Source organism: Pteropus medius, unplaced genomic scaffold (assembly GCF_902729225.1).
Source record: "Pteropus medius unplaced genomic scaffold, Ma_sr-lr_union100, whole genome shotgun sequence".
NCBI classification, from domain to species: Eukaryota; Metazoa; Chordata; class Mammalia; order Chiroptera; family Pteropodidae; genus Pteropus; species Pteropus medius.
The window spans coordinates 20,754,738-20,775,538 of NW_024344378.1; the positions used below are offsets into that span (position 1 = coordinate 20,754,738).

General features: G+C 33.9%; 1 protein-coding gene across 3 annotated transcripts in view; it reads left to right on the plus strand.

Moving 5' to 3' along the window:
• ERLIN1 (ER lipid raft associated 1) overlaps positions 1-20,801 on the plus strand; it is a 32,160-nt gene that overhangs the window by 5,262 nt on the left and 6,097 nt on the right. For all 3 annotated transcript variants that reach the window (XM_039871517.1, XM_039871520.1, XM_039871518.1), the window contains exons 4-9: positions 381-427; positions 2,141-2,202; positions 4,467-4,592; positions 6,283-6,356; positions 12,511-12,569; positions 14,395-14,486. In XM_039871517.1, coding sequence (XP_039727451.1) covers positions 381-427; positions 2,141-2,202; positions 4,467-4,592; positions 6,283-6,356; positions 12,511-12,569; positions 14,395-14,486 — 460 coding nt within the window. The remainder of the gene's footprint in view (positions 1-380; positions 428-2,140; positions 2,203-4,466; positions 4,593-6,282; positions 6,357-12,510; positions 12,570-14,394; positions 14,487-20,801) is intronic.

A 20,801-nucleotide genomic window follows, 5' to 3' on the forward strand; every position in this document is an offset into this window, starting at 1 on the left:
CATTATGATAGTGGAATCAAAGTTCAGAGCACAAGTCCTAGCAGTAGTATCCTCGTGGGTAGGCCATGTAATTTATAATCCCAGGCCAGCAACTCCAGACAAATAAGGAGACTCCGAAAGGTTTGAAATTGAAACTTTTAGATTAGACATTGAAGCTTTTCTAGTGCATCCTGATTCAAACATTAGCTATAAAATATTTTGTCTCAAGGCTTTCATGTCTACTAGGATACAGAAAGAAATTACCGTGATAGCTAATCTTTGAAATTGTAACGGCGCTCCTTATTTACGCCTCAGCAGTTCTCCAGAGGTTTTCCTCTGGGACCAGTAGTTCTTTGACTGTATGTATCCCGAGTATTGATGAGATATTTTCTCCTCCCCAGACAACATTACAAACCGATGAAGTTAAAAATGTGCCTTGCGGGACAAGGTAAGCTTTCTCCTCACCTACCAACCTCCCTTTAGTTCTGATGGAGTTTCTGTTGATAAATTGTGATCACTTAAACATTTTCCAAATAGGCATGATAGTAACCTAGGGAGATTTCTCTTCTAAGCAATATTTGAGGAAAGCCCTATCTCCAAATAGGAGTTTTCCGTCTTAGGAGTTATTAGGGTGCTATTGAAAAAAATTGGGTTTTAGAGCCAGCAGACCTAACTGCGAATATCAGAACTGCCACGTCTGCTTTATGGAATTTTTTAAAAACACATTTTATTTTTTAGAGCACTTTTAGGTTCATAGCTACATTGAGCAAAAAGTACAGAGTTCCCATATACTCCTTGCCGCTACACGTGCCTTTATTGACTTTTCTAAGCTTAGTTTCCTCATTTGTAAAAATGAGGTAATAAGACCTACTTTGCAGAGTTATTATAAGGATTAGAATTAGTGTATATAAAGCACTTGACTCAGAGTAAGGGCTCAGTAACAGTTTAAAATGAAATCATCTCACCATGTCATCTGTAGTATTACATGCCACCTAATTTAGAATTTATGATTCAGTAGGTCTGGATCGAAGCCTGAGAATCTGCATTTCTGGCAAGTTCTCAGGTGATGCTGATGCTGCTGGTTTGAGGACCCTACTTTGAAAAATAGCGCCCTAAAGAATTTTAGGGAGAGACAGGCAAGCAAGGCCCAAATTATTTCTAGAGTATAACCAGTACATTGAATTATATCAAAAGTAGAATGCAAAGTTGAAGGTATGTTTTAAATGCTCTATTATAAATGACTAAAAAGTATCATTATTATAAGCCTATATAAAAGAGGCATTGACATCTATGGGAAGATAAATGCTTTTTAAAAGGGAGCGTATTTCCTGTTTTAAGGTATTTGATATTTGATATCAAGTTCTCCCTAGGTCTGTCTTTAACTCTGTTTTATGGATTCTCATTAGAGATGACTCAAAATTGGCAGCTGGTGAGATTTTGGGTAAATTTTATTTTCATCTTCATGCTTTCCTATAGCTCTCAGATTATTTTTAGTAAGCAGGTATTGCCCTTTTTTATGAGGAAAAAACTGGCATTGTAAATTGGTAGGAAGGCTTAGTTGTTTAGTTTTAAAATCTCTAACTTCATATACCTTAAATTGAGGTTCACATGCTCTCAAGATAGGAAGCCGTTAATTAACAAGACCTGTCTTTCAGGAGTGTCGATTTTACTTGAAGGTATGGGAGGGAAATTCTTTTTTTCATGTCAAAATAAATACAGATTAAAAACTAGATTAAAACTCTTGATGAATTATTCAGATAAGGCAGGAAACCAAAAGAATTTCAGACTGTGGCTGGCCTCCATACTTCCTGGAAAACCATTTTATTTGATTCCTTGATGGAAGAGTTTGAGAAGAACACTGTTTTAGCTGTTTTCAGTTAGTAAGGGCAAAGTACTAAGTAGTTCTATGTTTATAGGTTTAGTCTTCATGTGAGCTAATTTGATCACAGCAGTTACAGAGGTGAGCCTTTAGTTATGAGAGGAGCGGTGAGTATGTGCATAGGGTTATTTGAGTAGTAATTAGTGGGGTCATTTTAATGAGTCAGCAGTATATGTCTTTAGATTTTCCTTTTAAATTTCTATCATGTGTGATATGTCTGATGATCTTGGATTACAATAGATTAGTGTTCAGCTCACACATTTTCCATTTCTTTGATTTTAGTGGTGGAGTCATGATCTATATTGACCGAATAGAAGTGGTTAATATGTTGGCTCCTTGTGCAGGTATGGTACTGATCTATTCTGTCGTTTTTATGGTTATGATCAGAATATTTATAACTGAGAGATTCCCTGAGGAATAGAGAGGAACTTTTAAAGTTTTATGACCTCATTCACTTCTGATAGGTATGAAAAGAATCACTGGAATCTTCTTCATTTCTAGGGAATGGTGGCAATAGGTCACAAGTCCTGAACAGAGTTGACTTTCTGCAACTGTGGGGGTTAATCTTTGTTTTTAAAGAGCAAGTCAGTCATTGATTATCTCTAGAATTTCTGGACAGTAGCATTTTATCCTGTCAGGATGAGACATAGTTTTCTTGCATGCTGAAAATCTATAACAGATCAGTTTCTGGGCACATTGATTTGTGACCATAGGAAAATTTTTTTCTAGTTGAGATTTACTATAACTTGAAAAGCAATATGAAAGTCCTTAGTGTGGGAAAACATTTTCTTGGTAAAAGATGAAAACCCAGAGAGATGGAGTTGATACTGTTCAAATCAAAAACTTAATTAGAACTTCTGAAGAAAATCGGCTTTTTTTATGTTTGATTTTTTTATCCCAGTTTTTTTATTGTGGTAAAATACACAACATAAAATTAACATCTTAACCATTTTTAAGTGTGCAGTTCTGTGACATTAAGTATATTCAGATTGTTATGCATCCATCATCATCCATCTCCATAACTCTTTTCATCTTACAAAACTGAAATTCTGGACTCATTAAGCAATAACCCCCATTTCCCCTTTTCTCCATACTGTGGCAACTACCATTTTACTTTCTGTCTCTATGCTTCTGACTGCTCTAAGTACCTTATATAAGTGGAATCATACAGTATTTGTCTTTTGAGACTGGCGTATTTCACTTAGCATAATATTCATGTTGTAGCATACATCAGAATTGCTGTCCTTTTTAGGACTGAGTAATATTCCATTGTATGTGTGCAGCATATTCTGCTTATCCATTCATCCATCAGTGTACACTTAGGTTGCCTCCATGTTTTAGTTATTGTGAATAATGCTGCTATGAACATGAGTGTACATGGGGCACTTCGAGACCCTGCTTTCAATGGAAAGATCTGCCATTTTATCTTTATTATTAAAATTGGCATGCTTAGTATGTACACGATACTGTATTCAGCAAAAACAATTTAAAAAGATGAAGTTAGAATTTTTGTCCTAAGGAGTTTTTATTTTACTTGATGTGATACCAAATATATATTGGAATGTAAGTTCATGCTAAATTTCATGTCACTGGAACCAGCACAAATAACAAAAGGATTTCAGAGCAGAGAGCAGGTTGTATTGTATTAGTGTCAAGTGGATTTGGATTATATTTTTCAGTGGTTAAGTATTTTTCTTGTTTTTTTCATCTGCTTTCTCTGGAAATAAGTCAGTGGAATGGATTATGGTTTTCGGAAAAACAGAAGAAATTGCTGGTTCTCTAGCCAGAGATAAAGAGGAAACTGATCACCAATTTATTTGGAAATGACCAAGCAAATTAGTTAGTTAGCAAGTATTTACTGATGGCCTCTCCATCAAGGGAAGGCCAGTGGAGCAAGTCTTTGGGTCTGAAGGGAGAAAGCAGCATTTTTTTAATAGGCAGAGCATGGGTTCTGGTATGGTCTAGCATGTGTCCTTAGGTACATCTCTGAAATTCTTGGTTTCCTCAGTTGGATTTTTTTTTGTGTGTTCAAATTAAATGCTAATATATGCAAATTACCTGACATAAAGCCTGGCCCATTAAATGTTAGCTGCTTTCCCTTCTAGCCTGGTAGTGGTGGTTTTTTTATAGCCTTTAAAAACTGTCTTTTTGAAAATGGTCTTTTGCAGCTACTTCCTTTTTTTATTCCTACTGTTCCTCAATTAGTTCAGGCCCTCTTTACCTCTTAGCTAAACTTTTGCTTAGCGGTAATTGCCTTACACTTTTCTGCCTCTGATTTTTGTGCCTCATAATTCATCTTCATACCGCTGCCAAAGTATACATATGGTTGTGTGTCATGCCCTCACTTGAAAACATTGACAGTTCCTTATTACCGCCAAGATATGTATATTCTCCTTAGTATAGAATTCAAAGTTTGACCATTAGAATTACAAATGCAATAATGTCTGGAAAATTGAGCATGAAGAACATATCAAGGTTTGTGAGTTGTGTTCCATGTTTTCACTGTTTTTTGTTGTCACCTTTCTGCACGTGTAGTATATCACTATAACTTTTACCTTGGCTGAATTAGAAGATAAATGGGTAAACATGGATTGTACTTCTCCTTCAGTTTTTGATATCGTGAGGAACTACACTGCAGATTATGACAAGACCTTAATCTTCAATAAAATCCACCATGAATTGAACCAGTTCTGTAGTGCCCACACACTTCAAGAAGTTTACATTGAATTGTTTGGTAAGTGTCTTATTTGTTTTAAACATGTAAATAACCAATTGGAAATCTTTTTCAACTTGTTTATGGATGCTATAATAATATTAGTAAACATACTATTTGAGCAATTCTGACTATAGAGCAGTTGTCTTTAAAATACTTCTTAAGTTTAACATTTCCTATGATTAAATTAATAGTTACTCAGACAAGATATTTTAAGGGTGATAACCATTTTCTGAAATGCATAATATATAACTTGGTAGAATTTGGAAAAAGATCATTACTTACAGACTATATTCTAACTATAACTTACTAAAAATTAGCTTTGTTGCTATTTTAGTAGATAATTTGAGGAAATCTAGAAGTCTGTGTCTTGCAGTTTCCCAAGACCCACCTTCATGTTTGATGATTTGCTAGGACCGACAGGACTCAGTGTATAGTGTACTCACAGCTAAGATGTATTACAGCAAACGGATGCAAAGCAAAATCGGTGAAAAGAAAAGGCACATGGGTGAAGTCTGAAGGAAACTGGTCACAAGCTTCCAAGAGTGTTCTCCCAGTGGAGTCACACAGGAGGAATCAATTGGTGGATTTCATCTTAAAAAACTGAAATTCTGGACTCATTAAGAGTCCAGATTACTTAATTACTCCAGCGCGAAATGTTGTCTACATGGGAAGGTCACTAGAGCCCAGTTTTTTTTACTGGAGGCTAGTCACATAGGCACTCTCGACTCTTGGCTTAACACATTCAGACTCCTAGAAGGAAAGCAGGTATTCAGCATAAACCACATTGTTTAGATAACTAGGCACAGTGAGTCATTCTTATCAGTTCTGGAATAGTGGGAATCCTCTTTGAATCTAAGTTCCCAGGTGACAGCCAAGAACAACATGCAAACAGGCTTTTCTAAGGACCGTAGCTTCTGGCCTGCTGTTAACTCTTTTCTGCACAAGTTAGAAGTGAAAGTTCTAACTAGGGATTGGGTTGTTTCTGTTGGCTGCTCACTTCTTCCTCCTGCAATTCTTAGTGAATTTCTTAGAGGCAGGCATAGGGATGGTTAATGAATTTAGAAATCCACCAATTGATTCCTCATTGATAATTGACAACTACTGGATGGTGTATGAGAAAACTTATCTGTCCTGATTTGTCACTTCTCCAGTCTTTTTAATGAAGATAAAAGTACTTTTGAGGTGGATCGAAAATTCATGAGTTAAAAGGCCAACTGAAGTGACATCTTTATTGTCCATGAGTCTTTTTTTCCCACTATTTTTAAATCCAAAATAATGGCAGTGGTCTATGGAGATGAAATTTAGTTATTTGGGGCTTTTGAGTAAAGATCAAAGATAGGAATTCATGTTTTTTTTAAAAAAAGAATCAAGACACATATTAAGTAACAACACTGAAGATATTAGAGACCTAGATTCTCCACTTATTGGATAAATTTAGAATAGCTACTTGTCATCTTAATTTCTTTGTTCGATAATTCCTCATTTTCTCCTACACAACAGGAAAACTAAATATATGTATATATTCATATATGTGTGTACATATATAGTTTGTTTTTATATATATGTGAAGTATTCTAAGGTCTATAAAAGGGTGGTACCATGGAAACTTTAGGTCTAATAATGATTAGTTTTGTTTCAGTATTAATACAATGTAAACAAAATTTTTTGAGTGTTATGAGAGCTGTTGTTTTTGGCTTCAAAAAAACAGATCAAATAGATGAAAACCTGAAGCAAGCACTGCAGAAGGATTTAAACGTCCTGGCCCCAGGCCTCACCATACAGGTAAACTTTTTTTCTAGGGAAATTTGAGAACTTTGAATTTAATTGTCCTTTCGTCAGACTGTTTATTCAATAGTTATTTCATCGAAGTGCTATGGTGATTTATAGAATACTTTTCTTGGTTCTACTTTAGGTCTCTGCCAAAATAAAATACTCTTGTAGCTTATCATGGATGACATTTTCTTCTGAACTCTTAAGAGGTAACAGATAAGCTAAAGCACTTAGAAGGAAATAAAATCCATATACTGCTATGTGTGAGGCATTACTAAGATATAGTAATGGTTATAAATCAATATAAGAGTAATCCTTGCCCTCAGTAAGATTATGAAAACGGATTTCAATTATAAGATTTGAACACTAATTTTAGACAAAGTAAATGTCACAAAATATTAATTGACAGGTGAATTGATTGGATCATTATGACTTTAAGAGTTTAGAATTAGAGATCATTTCAAGAGATTATGCCTGGAAATAACTGATTAATTTGGGATTTTAGGTAGGTTTAGAAGAATTAATAAGATTTATATTGGGCCTTTTGAGCCATGCTTCTTACTCAGGGCTGCTTCTACATCTTTCCTTTCTAATAAAACTTCTTTTCTACTGTAAAAAAAAAAAAAGATTTATATGGGGGAAAGGAGTAAGGAAGGCAATTCAAGTGGATGGGATGGCCTGAATAAAAGCAAGGTAGCAGATTAACGGTGGTGGCATTGGGAGATAGAATGGTGAGAGGTTAAATACCTGCTTTTTTGGGTCAGTTTTTGTTTCAGATTGGATTGAAATCCATTAGTGGGTTCTAGAATCAGTTTTAATGGGTTGTGACCAGCATTTTAAGTAAAATGAAATTGAATGGGAAAAGAAACCAGAGCGCAAGTCATCTAGTAAGTTTTAAGGATCATTTTGTGAAATTTTAATTTGTTTTACATAAGTGTGTGGGTAGGTGTTTATTTTGGATGTCACTGTAAAATGTTTCTTACTATGGTCATGATCAATAAAGTTTGAAAGCCAAGGCTCTTGGTTACCTAAGAAGTGGTAATATAGCTTCTAGTATCCTTTCTCAGAGTTTCTAGGAGATCAGTTGATTGTTGTGGTGAACATTACTACAATTGAAGATAAAGCTTTTGTGTCACATGTCTCAAGTGTCATGCTGCTACTGAGAGAGTGTATTCACTGTGAATGATCATGTGTGATCTATAAACAAGACCTGAAAGATGGCGAGGGGTCTTCCTTGTCCTCGTTCATACTATGCCATTATCTCTGGTGGCTGCCTGCAGCTGGGAGCTGCCAAAGTTAAGCGGTCATTTGAACTGTCCAGAGCTAACTTGTAAAATCTCTTGATTGTAATTCAGTTGTGACTGGAGTAGCTTTTTCAGTTTTAAAGATAATAAATGTGAATGCCACAGACTTAGATTCTGTTCAGGTTATTAATTTAGAGACCTCATTCTTTTTAGCAGCTGCCTAGAATTCCTTGCCTTCTATTATATAACCATTTTCCTATTTCCATTTTTTTTGCTATTAGTAAGCAAAGGGTGGTGAACATTCCTGACACATCTCCTTTTGTGTACAAATTATCTTTCAGAGTGGCTGTACAAATCCACATTCCTACTAGCAGTATATGTGAATATTTGTTTCTCTATAGCCTCACCAACATTTGAAGCATTTCCTTATTTATGAGGTTGAGCATCTTTGGGTTTGTTGATTGTTTTTTCTTTTTTTTCACTGATGCATACATAATAATACTTTTATGTTCTAGATGTTTTTATACACACATGTGTTGTATATATTGTAAAAAAAAATGTTAGATATTATGGAAAAGATGAATAACAAAGTGAACTTGACCATAATCTTACTATGCAGAGTTAACAGTTCTGTCTTTTAAGACTCTTCTTAATGTAGAGGAACATGTTTGTTTATAGGTATAAGTAATATTAAACTAAAATAGAATCCTACCATACCTGCTGTTTTCACTAACAGTATAAAAGCATCTTTCAAGCCAAAAATACAGATTTGCTGCATCATCACTTTTAATGGTTTTATTCAGTTAATCTCAATGGCTTCCAATTTTTACTATTATATACACGCTGTGACCAAACTTATACATAAATTTTAAAAAATCTTTTCTTTAGGATAAACTCTTAAATGTAGGATTGATGAATCAAAGTGTATATACTCTATCTGGGGGCCTTTTGATACATATTGGCAAATTGCCTTTCAGAAAAAATTTTAGCAGCTTACACTCTCCCATCTGTAGTTTGCTGCACATTTGATTGTGTGAACGGACCCAAATAGTAGATGCATGCCTGTCCTTGTAATCTTTTTGTAGAAAATTAATCAGATATTTTGAATTATTGAGGTTGAAAGCCTAGGATATTTATTGGCTATTTGTTTATTTGTGAATTACTTGTTGTGTTTGCTCATTTTTTTAGTTGTCTGTTTTTTTCCATTGATTTAAATAAGCTATTTAATGTTATTCATCACAACTCTTTTTTTAAATGTATAAGAAACATTTTTCCTAGTTTTTACTTTGCCATTTAACCCCTGCCGCCCCCGCCGACAATTCTGAAGTTTTAAACATTTATGTTGTAATTTTAGTATTTTTTTCTTTGTAGTGTTTTACCATGCTGGCATACTTTAAGAGCCTTTCGCCACTTTAAAATATAGAAATTTGAGTAAAATCAAATTACAATATTTTCCTTCACTTTTACAATCGTTATTTTAGATTTAGATCTTAATTCATCTGGAATCCATTTTGATGTGAGTTGTGAGGCAAGACTCCAATCCCCATCCTCTCTAATTTGGCAGCAGCAGTAATTTCTGAATAATTTATGCCCCTGTCTCCCCCCTTGTTTGAAATATCGTTTATGTTGTATGCTAAATTCCATTATATAGTAGAGTCTTTTTTGGACTTTGTTCTGTTCCATCGATCTTTCTATTTCCTATCCTTTCATTACTTATTGAGACTTTGGACTTTTTCCATCAAATATACATTTCCTCTGTTTTTTTTCCTGTTAGTAAATGTCATCATCTTCCTTTAAGAACAATCTTGATGAATGGGAGGCATCTTTGACCCGCTTACTGATAACATCTAATCAGTCCACATATTCTGCTGATTCTACCACAGAAATCCACGTAAAACCGTTCACACCTCCATCTTCACTGCCACACTCTCTTGCCTGGCCCTCTGCAGTAGTCTCCTATCTTGTTTCTCACTTTCACTTTATCCTTGTCCATATCATTTTCTGTATAGCAGCAAGAAGGATCTTTTAAATTCAGTTACATATATTGTATTTATAAAAACCGTTATTGAATGAAAAAATGTGACTTTATAATACTTATGTTTTAAAGCCGGTAGATCAAGTTCTCCGTTGCTTTGGCTGCTTTAGTCTTGTTATAAAATAGTTTCTTGTAGTAGTTGGAATGCATTTTTTGGAATTCAAGTCTATTTTTCAGCCTTCCTATTTTTAACACATTACCATATGGTTTTGATAATTCAACTTTTTATTCGCTTTTAAAATCTGGTAAGATACATTATCTTTTCAAAATAATAGCCTTTGATATTTCTGCCAGCTTATTCTTCCAAATCATTATTGATATTTTCAAGCTATATCAGGTATCTCAATTGGTGTATAAGTTTTAAAATTGGGAACATAATTTATGGCTTTACTTAATCCTCTCACTTTTGTTTCTTTTAGAATATCCAACCTAGGTGAGAAATTCCTATCCCAAATTATATTAATACTCATGAATTTAATGAATTTTAATACTGTTAAATACGTAGTCTTTCTTCTTTTAAGCATTGGGGCATGCAAATTATTTTTGGTGAATTTATTGTATATCTGCAAGTTTGCTGAATTCACTGTTTCTAAATTTTTTTGGTTAATTTTCGTGTGTGTGTGTGTATTGTGTAAAATACTGAGATCTACCCTCATAGCAAATGTTTTCAATACATTATTATTGACTGTAGTTTCAATATTAATACAGCAGGTCTCTAGAGCTATTTATCTTGCTTGACTGAAACTTTATGAATTTCCATAGATTTTTTTTTGGTTATGAATTATGCCAAAATAAAAATCTTGACTTCCCTCTCCACAACATGCCAAATCATCCTATTTTAATTCTTCATGTAACACTCATAACTACCTGAAATTCTGTTGTTCATTTATTTGCTTTTTGTTGTTGTCTATTGTTGGTTTTTTCCCCTTAAAATTTTAAATTCCGTGAGAGCAGTCTTGCCTTGTTCTTTGACGTATCACGGCGCCTGGAACAAACAGGACTTAACAGGACTTAACTAGGCACGCAATTAGTTTTCGCTGTTGAATGAACATTCTTGTCACAATCACTATTTTAATTTTCCCCTTCTCTGTATTTATACTCCATTTTTCTTCTTGAAAAACTACTATGGCGAGTTAGAGTGATGAAAATAGGGATCCTTGTTATTTTTTTCTTATGTTATTTAGAGGAATGACTGTATTATATGCTGGCCTTTGGTTTAAAATGTATGTTTATAACCCAGGGGTCAGTTTCAACAGATATACTTATTTCATCAACTTTTTTTTCGCTTGCTTTACTCACTGTGTGTGCATGTGTGTACGTGTGTACGTACACATATGCTTGTGCTCATTTTGGCCATTGTTTTTGGATATCTTGTCATTTTATTTCTTAAATCTCTTACGCAACTTACTCATGGTATCTGTTGTAGTAGGTGTTTTTATTTTCACATTTGAAAATTATGAGATTTTTCTAAGATTTGCAAGCACATAGTATGTTCCTCAGCCTCATACAGCAAGATAGAAGTCTTCAGAAAGCAGTTCCTATTTTATGCTCTTTTTTTATAAGACTAAAAAGATAGATGGCTAGTCTCTTAATTAATTGCAACATGTCAGTGCTTCTCTCTGAATCATGCTAAAACATATTGGAACTCCTCCGTATTTGTGATAGTAACATGGTGAAATCTGGCAGCTCTCACAAATTCTGATTCTGAATATTTGTGTCTAGATAGCTCCATGAGTTGTTACTTACGGCCTCACATGCCTCACCTTTTAGTATGTAATGAGTTTTTTCACCACAATCCCCAGATTCTTATTTCATTTCACTCTAATTCTTGTATTTATTTTTTTCTCTTTACCTTGATCTTTTTTAAAAATTGTGTTTTGTTACTAGTTTTAAGTATATAGGACACTGGTTAGACATTTATATAGTTATAAAACAATTCCCCTAATTGCTCTTCTTGTATTTAGTTTTGATAATCCTAAAAATTGCCATATAGCTTTCTTTGTTCTCTTTCATGTAGGGAAAGCTGTGTTGTTTAAACATTTTTTAAAAGCCTTCAAAGAGGCTATGTGCTTAAAGGCTTTGTTGCTTAAACATTTAGCCAGTTTCAGAGGGAAATTAATTTCTTCAGATCAGCAAAGTATTTTGTGTGTGTTTGCAGAGTGTAGATGGGAAGTGAGGGATGTTTAGTAAAATCTAAAGGTTTTGAGAGATCAAGTCCTTGATGTAGAAAAGTCAGCTTTCAAAAAACTGCACTTTCCAATTATGTCAAAGTACACTATGGCTAGAGAAACAGTGTCTAGTAAACAGTGTCTACAAAGGCAAGTAGACTGTCCTAAATGAGATTCTAGGAAGAAAAAATATAAGCCGTTAATCGGTATTTGTTTTCTTTCAGCCTATTTATTTACAGCCAGTACTGAGTGATTACAGGAGGTGGTAAATTCATTTACTGTCTACTGTATTAAGTTGCATGGGTTTTTTGTTTTTATTTTTGTTTTCGACTGTTTCCTACTTTACAATTTAAATCTTAGAATTTTGCCTTCCTTTTGTTTCTTTGGTTTGCAAGTTTGAAAAGGAAACAGAAGTATCCAGCTAAAGAGTTCTGTGAAAGTTTTTTAAAGGAGAGCTTTTTCCCTAAAGAAGTTTATTTCTTCAAGGGGTAGAGTGGTTTTTCCTGTACCAGCCTTTTTTTTTTTTTTTTTTTTAACAAGCAGCAGCTTATCTTTGATTCTTGGTATGATGACAGGAAAAGTAGATTTTCTAATGGGATCCTCACGTGTGTTAGTAGGCAGCAGCTCTGTCAAAGTTGTTTTATTAGTTTCATTTGAGGAGCTCTTATTGAAGATTTATTTTTCAAATATATTTTGGATTTTTCACTTTTATTTTTTAGGCTGTGCGTGTTACAAAACCCAAAATCCCAGAAGCCATAAGAAGAAATTTTGAGTTAATGTGAGTAATATGCATGGGATCCCAATATTTTATATAGGGCTATCTACATATTAATATACCAGTCTAGAGGAAACTTGTGTGAGATATTACACTCTGGGGTTCAGTATATGTCTGTCTTCCATACTTAATTATAGTAATATTGCCTATTCTGGTGTCTTAATTCTCACTAGATTCTTAATAGTTTTCTCTTTACATATGGACATTTCAGGAGCAGCTTCAGTGGCTAAGGGTTCATTTTGCTGTAGAACTGTTGTCGGAAGCCTAAGGAGCTATAATTTGGTTGTGAAGAATACCTTGAATTAAATATTAATAGAGGAGAGAAAGTGTCCTAGTCGTTAAAGTTGAAGAGAGTGCTTGTATTTTGTTACTGTGTTATAATGGTAAGAATAGACACCATATTGGTATAAAGTTTGGTTTGTATGTGATCGTGTATCTAAATTTAGACCCGGATCTTTATAATTTGCCTTGGAAGCTTTGCCTGAGTTGACTCCTGGTAGTAGTCTCTTTTATGTCCAGGGCTGACTGGGTATGAGAAGCTACTTGCTTGACAGGAAGTTTGTTTCTAAGTGTTTTAGAAGACCCCCTTTAGGGGAGGACCTATTACAGTTGAAATGGCAGTGTTACTCACATGTGACAGGTAAAAAAGCCTTTAGGAAATTTGGCTGATTTGTTAAGAGGAAAAATAAGAAATGCTGGAATAGTAACCTTGCAAAAGTATAGAATAGAACATATATAAATACAGAGATCCAAAATGTAATAATAATACTTCTTTATGGAGTGATATACTTCTGAATCCTTATTGTTCTCAAGTCTATATCTTCCATTGTATATAGTTTTATTTTTCCTTTTTTCATTGTAGAAAAGGAACTCTTTTTTTAAAACTATAAAGCACAGAGTGCCAGACTGGATAGATCATGGGTCTGATCAATTTATAGAAAAAATATTTATTAAAGGCTCAATATGGTCTAGGGTTTAAATATGATGGATTCTCGTGATAGAAAGATGAATACTGTGTTCTCTGCCCTCAAATACCTCATAGTATCTAGAATGTCATTTTTTGTCTTTATCAATGTTGGCAGGAGGAATGCTTTGGGATAGATATTTTAGGGAAATCATTGGAATTACTTTTCAGATAATTCTGGATATTTCTTGATTTTATAGACTATTGGAATTCTAGAATGAAAGCCACCTTGGTATCATCCAGTCTAACCTCCCACCAAATAGTATTTTTTTAATACCATTCTTGCCTTGTGCACATGCTTAGTGATAGGCCAGTCATTTCCATTATTAGAAAGCTCAGATTCTTAGAAAAAATTTCCTTACGTTGAGCCCCAGTTCACCACCTAATAGACTGCCACCTAGTTATATCTTTTGTACAGCAAATAAGGGTGTCTGCCTGAGGGAGGGCTGGAATCCAGCTCCATTCTTCTTACCAAACCATGCACCTAAGGAACTGTAACTGCTCAGAGGTTGGTGCCTTTTGCTTATTAGCCCAGAGGTGCTGTATGGGCTAGCTGGAGGCTTAACAGCAAAAGAAGCATTTATATACTACTCCAGATCCTTCCAGATCTCGTGCCTTTCTATGATACAGTTAGAGGAAAAGGTCAGTTTAAAATTGAAAGGTACTAAGTTTTATTCCTGCCTCTGGATAACTTTGGGCAAATCATCGAACCTTTCAATCTCAGATTCATACATGTAAAAAAGTAACACCTCTCTTGTCTACCTTAATGGATCAGAAAGTTCTTGTTGAAGACCTACTGTAGGGTCAGAATTACTGCATGTGACTGCACATCATTTCTAATTTTTATAATATTTTGCTCCACAGGGAGGCTGAGAAGACAAAACTTCTAATAGCTACCCAGAAACAAAAGGTGGTGGAGAAAGAAGCTGAGACAGAGAGGAAAAAGGCTATTATAGGTACTTGGATTTCTTTCTGAAATGGATGTCTCTAAGTACGTGTGTTATGAGTTTGTCCTGTTCTTTGTCGACCTCATGTTAGATATTGATGGGACTCAAATAAGATCACGTCATTCATAGTAGAGAATTCTGGAAATTCTGGCATAGTCAGATGTCCTAAAGGCTTTAAAAGCACATCAGGCCAGTACTTAATTGTTTAGACTCCACCATGTCCTTGGCTGCTGCTTTTATCTTTTTCAAGGATGGGGAAAGTGGATGAGGTTTAAGGACTGCTCTAGCCTCTGGAGTAAAGTTTTTGTTTATATAGATTAAGAATAGGGAAGTTTTTGGCCAAAGCTCAGGATTATAGTATGCATCCTTGCTATTGACATGCACCTAGTTTTATCTGGATAGATATCGCTATCTCTGAAAGTACATCAGGATCGCTTATAGCTGATTTTGAATCACAGTGACTTCCCTAAAACTCTAGGGTACTGTGTGTTAGGCTCCCAGTTGTTTCTTCCTTGGGATACTGAAAGTTTAAGAAATTTTCCACTAAATACTTCAAATTTGCAGGAATGTACAGAAAACAGTATAATGAAAGATTAACATTTTGCCATATTTCCTTCAGATCATATTTTCTTTTAAGAATAAGTTTATATATCCCTTTGAAGCCTCCTTTGTATCCTTTCCTGGTCTTATTTTTTGACCTGTCTTAGTGTAGCTTCCATTCTGAAGTTGATGTATATCTTTTCTGCCCATGTTTTTATACTTTAGCTATAAGTATGTAAAAATAAACAGTTCACAGAATTATTTTAAATTATAAAAATGACTTTAAGCTCTACCTTTTATTTCATAACTTGCCTTTTTAAACCATTGAGTTTTAGTCATACGAAGACATGTAGATCTAGTTCATTTTTAACTACTGTGTATTTTATTCTAGGAGTGAACCTCAGTTTATTCTGATTGATTATTAATGAAGAGTTAGGTGGTTTCTATCTTTTCCTTATTACAAAGAGTGCTGCAGTGATGCCCTTATCCAGGTCTCTGTGCACACATACAAGAGTTTTCCTAGAGTTGTGCTACTCCACATAGCTGGGTCAGTGCCTCACCACCAGCTTTTTGGTTTTGATCCACAGTAAAATGAGTACAGAAATTGAGAATGGGTATATAGAAGTTCTTACAGCATTTTTACACAGTAATTTTATGTCTGTTGATTCTCATTTTAAAAAAAACTGGAATTTGTGCTTTCTTTTTAAAATATTTTTCCTAGTAATTCATTTTTATTATAATTTATAAAATATTGGCTTATAACAGATTGAAATAACAAAAATAAAGTGTGCTTTCCCACAGAGTCCTCTAGAATACAAATCTCAAAGTAGAATTACTGGGTCATGGAATATACACACTTTCAAATTTGCAACATATTACCAAATTGTTCTCCATTCTACCTTCTCTTCAGAACTGTTTAAGTTCCAGTTTCTATGCTGCCATATTGAAGTCCCATTTCTGCAATCCTCCTCAACCTTTAGAGTTGTCAGGCTTTTTAAAGTTTATGCCAGTTTGAGGGTGGACATGGTATCACATAATTTCAATTAAATTTCTGATTACTAGTATTGTTAAATATTATTTATTGGTCATTCAGATTTCTCTCTTTTTTTTTTTTGTAATACGTGAATTGCCTTTATATCTTCTGGATATCAGTCTCTTCTCAGGTTTATGCATTGCAGATATCTTCTCAACTTGTAGCTTGTCTTTGAACTTTATAATGTTTTTGACACACATACTTAATTTTCATGTAATCAAATTCATCAGTCTTTTCTGGTTTGCGCTTTTCCTGTCTTATTTAAGAATTCTTCTTAGCTTCAAAGTAATAATTTTATTCTAAAAGTTTTAATTAAAATTTTGCTTTTCATATTTAGATATTGAATCCATTGGGAATTTATTTTAGTGTTTAGTGTGACATAGGAAGTCAGTTTTATTTTTTTCAAATGGCAAGCCAGTTTTCTTTAGACTATTTATTGAATAGTTCATTATTTCCTCTACTTGTTTGTAATGCCACATCTATCATATAACAAGATTCTATATAGGAGTTGTTCTGTTGCTAGGGTCTCTATTTTGTTTCAGTTTCTTTGTCTGGGGCCTTCTCCAGTATTGCCTTGTTTTAATTATTGTAACTTTTATGTTAAGTCTTGCTTTCTCCTTAACTATTCCTCTTAATGGTTCCTAACTATTCCTAAAATTGTCTTAGACTGTCTTAGGCCCTTTTCCCCTCCATATAAATTTTAGAACCAGCTCCTCAAGTTCTGTAAAATATGGTATTAGGATTTTGGTTGAAATCACATTACCTCTATACATCACTTTGGAGAGAATTAGAAAATTTGATATTGAGTCTTATAAATCTGTTATATTTCTCCATTTATGAGAAATGTCTTTCAAAAAATTATAATTTTCTTCCTCAAGTTTTTGTACATTCTTTATTAGAGATTTATTTCTATATATTCCTCAAGTTTGCTATTATAAATAGACTCTTTTCTGAAGGTACTTTTTCTAACGGGTTTGCTTTTGTATAGATATGCTGTTTTGTTTTGTAGCATTTGCTCAAAAATCTGCTATTTTTAATAGTCTCTTGGATTTCCCATGTGAGTAGTCATATTATCTTCAGATTAGACAGTCCTGGTTTTTTCTTGGTAGTCCCTCACCTTTTAGTTATATTTTACTTCTTTAGGCTATGCCTTGTTGAAAAGAAAGATGCTAACAGGCATTCTTGGCTTGTTCTTAGGTTTAAAGAGTCCCAGTGATGTTGGCTGTTTGTAACTGTTATTGGGTTAACGAAGTTTCTTTCTGCTTCTTGCTCGCCAAGAGTTTTTATCATGAATAGCTGTGAAAACTTAGAATTTTTTTTATGTCTATCTGTTGAGATGACCATATAATTTTTCTTTTTAAAGTTGTTAATTGGTTAATTATATTAATAGATTTTCTATTACTGAATTATTTTGTCTTCTGGAATAAACCCACTGGAGCATAATATAGACAGTTCATCCCAAAGCATTTCATTATATGGTTTGCTGATTTCTTTAAAATGTTTGCTTTTATTTTCATAAATAAGATCAGCTTACAATTTTTTTTTCTTCATACTCTTATGCTCAGGTTTTTTTGTATCATGGTTACACTAGCCTCAAAATGAGTTGGATAACATTTCTTCTTTTTCTGTGTTCTGGAACATTTTGTATAAAATATGTATTATCTCCTCTTTGTAGGTTTGACGGAACTCACTTGTAAAAACTGTCTTGGTCTAGTGGATTTGTGCTTTTTTGTGTGCTTATTTGTTTTTTTTCTGGTAATTAACCTACTGATTTAATTTCTGTATTGGCTATAGGTTTGTTCAGGTATTTTTATGTCAGTAGTTATATTTTTCTAGAAAATTGTCAGTTTTCTCTGATATTTCGGATTTGGGGGCATAAATTTGTTTGTAGAATTTTTTTACTTTTTAAAACTCTACCAAATCTGTATGCTCCCTTTTTAATTCTAATATTGTTTATTTGTGCCTTCTGTTTTGCTGGTTCAGTTTTGCCAGAGGCCTGTCTTATTTATTCAGAGAACTAAATTTGGTTGGTGCTATTGTTATTTTCTTTTCAATTTTATTATTTACACATTATTTCTTTCCTTCTACCTTTTTGAGTTTACTTATTGTTTTCTTCTAATTTCCTAGTAAGTTCTGCTTTAGGTATATCTCAAGTTTATTATTAGTGTTCAGTTTTAACTATTTAAAAACATTTTCATTATGATTTCTTTTTTGACTCATGAATTATTAAAAATATATTTTTCACCTTTTGGTTGAATGAATTTTCAGGAGGCTATCTTTTTGTTGCTCTCCAATGTTATTGCATTATAGTCAGAAAATAGGATCTGTTATATGGATTCTTAAGTATTTGTTAAAATTTGTTTTGTGACCTTGTCAGTATGTGGTCCTTTTTTGGCAAATGTTCTATATGTGCTTGAAAAGATTGAATGTATATCCACTATATGTTGGATGCAGGTTTCTCTGTATATCCATTAGGTCGGGCTTATTAATGGTGGTGTTCACATCTTCTGTATTCTTCTAATTTTTGCCACCTTGAGCTATCAGTTAATGAGAGGCATGTTTAAAATCTCCCACTACAACCATGGATATTTTGACCTGCATGTTTTTTCTTTATGTATTTTGGGGCTATATCCTTAAGACCATTAGGTTCAGGAATGTTACATCTCCCTGGAGAATTGTGCCTGTTATGTAATAACTGTCTTTATCTCAAACATGTTTTTTTTGGCTTAAGATCTATTTTGTCTGATGATAATTTAGCTATGCCAGATTTCTCTTGGTTAGTTATTTTCTTGATGTATCTTTTCGCATCCTTTTACTTTCAACTTTTCTATGTCATTATGTTTTAGGTATGTCTCTTATAAACAGCATATAGCTGGATTTTGTTATCTTATCCAATGTGAGAATCTGTCTTTTAACTGGTGAGTTTAGTCTTTTTATATTTATTGTGGTTACTGCTATGTTTGGATTTTTTTATATCCTTAAATTTTGTGCTATTGACCATGCATTTTTTTTTTCTCTCTCTGCTTCTTTTTTCCCTCTTTTCTGATTGGTATTAAATTGATTGGATTTTCTTTATTCTTTTCTTTAGTTGATTGGAAGTTTCACATTCAATTTCTAGAATGTGTAACTAGTTGTTACCTGTAAATTGTTAAGCATACCTGACTTGACAAAGTCTACAGTTAATCATTCTTTCCATCCACTTCTTGAACAATACCTTGGAATGCTTTAATTCTTATCACTCTCCCAGTTTTTCATATTGCTGCCTAGTATTTGAGTTCATGTTGTTTGTATTTCCCTATTACCATCATCATCATTGAATCTTACAATAAATAATCATTTTGATTTTACGTGTGTTATGTAATTTTTTTTCCTCTCCACTGCTTCTGGCAATTCATTTTTTCTGCTAATTTTTTTTCAGTGAAGGCTAAGGAGTGGAAAACTTACTCAGTTTTCCTTGGTCTGAATTGCTTTAGTTTTTTCTTGGGTGGTAGTTTAGCCTATTGTTCTAAGCTTAACTAAACTTACTAGTCTTTGTTACTTTGGCAATATTATTTCACTTTTGTTTGGCCTCTTATTCTCTTCTCACTTTTAAGATTTTTCTCTCTGTCTTTGGGTGTTCTTCAGTTTCATTGTGATGTGTCTAGGTAGAGAAAAGCTTCTCGCTGGGCTGATGGATAGTTTGTTTAGTCTCACTGGAACTGTGGTCCTTTAGCTGTCTCGGTTTTATACAGGACTCTCAGTTCAAACATCTCAAGGCCTCATCTCCTGGCCCTGCCTGGGCAATAACCCAAGTCCTTCTCCCTTACTTGTCTAATAACCACCCCTAGGTATGCCGCCATACAGGCTCTCAGCTCTCCCTTTGCTTATGCCTCTTGAAGATCTCCCATTCTTTCTTAGGATCTCAGCCATACATTAAAAAACAAATTTGCCGTATTTTATCTAGGACTTTAAAATGTTATCTGAAGACTTTTATCATTAGTCTACTCCACTATTTTTCTAGAGCTAGAAGTTTGGTCCTGCTATTTATGGGTTTACCACCACATGTCAGAGAGCAGTGTTAAGTGGGATTATGGCAACAGTTCTCTTGTGTTGAAACATCATTCTCTGGGTTCTAGCTGTAGGCTTCAGATCCTTCACCTTTTATTCCAGTTTTATCTTGAGTTTCTGCTTATAGATAAATTTCTAGTCAGGTTGAACATAGTAGTCTGTTTTAGGATGGTACGATATAGATCAATTTTTATGCTGATGGGGGTAACAGAGAAGTATGCCCTAGAGTAGTTAATAAAGGATATGTCTTCTGGAAAGAAGAAACCACTTGGAAATTTTCTTTCCTTTATGCACTTCCCCTAGGGGCTAGAGATATGTTGAAATACCGACCTTCTTTGGCTGAAAAGAATTAAGAATTGCTCTTCAAGAATTGCAGTGATTGAAATGAAAGTAATAGAGTCTTTCTTTTCTGGTCTTGGCTCCTTTGTTTAGAACAGACGTTTACTAAGGGTGTTTCTCGTTTTCCTTGCCTATGATTGCCTGATGAAGCTAACTCGTTCACTCCCAACACTTATTTTCACATTCTCAGATGGATTATCCTGCTTTCTCTTTCATCTTCCACAGCAGTCAGAATATTCCTCCTCTGATACTATTTTCATTGTGTCACTTCCCTGGTGGTAACTTAACCGTTGATCCTGAGTATATTAAAGCTAAATTCCTTAGCCTGCTACTCAAAACGGGTCTTGTAGCTCTTTCTATTTTAT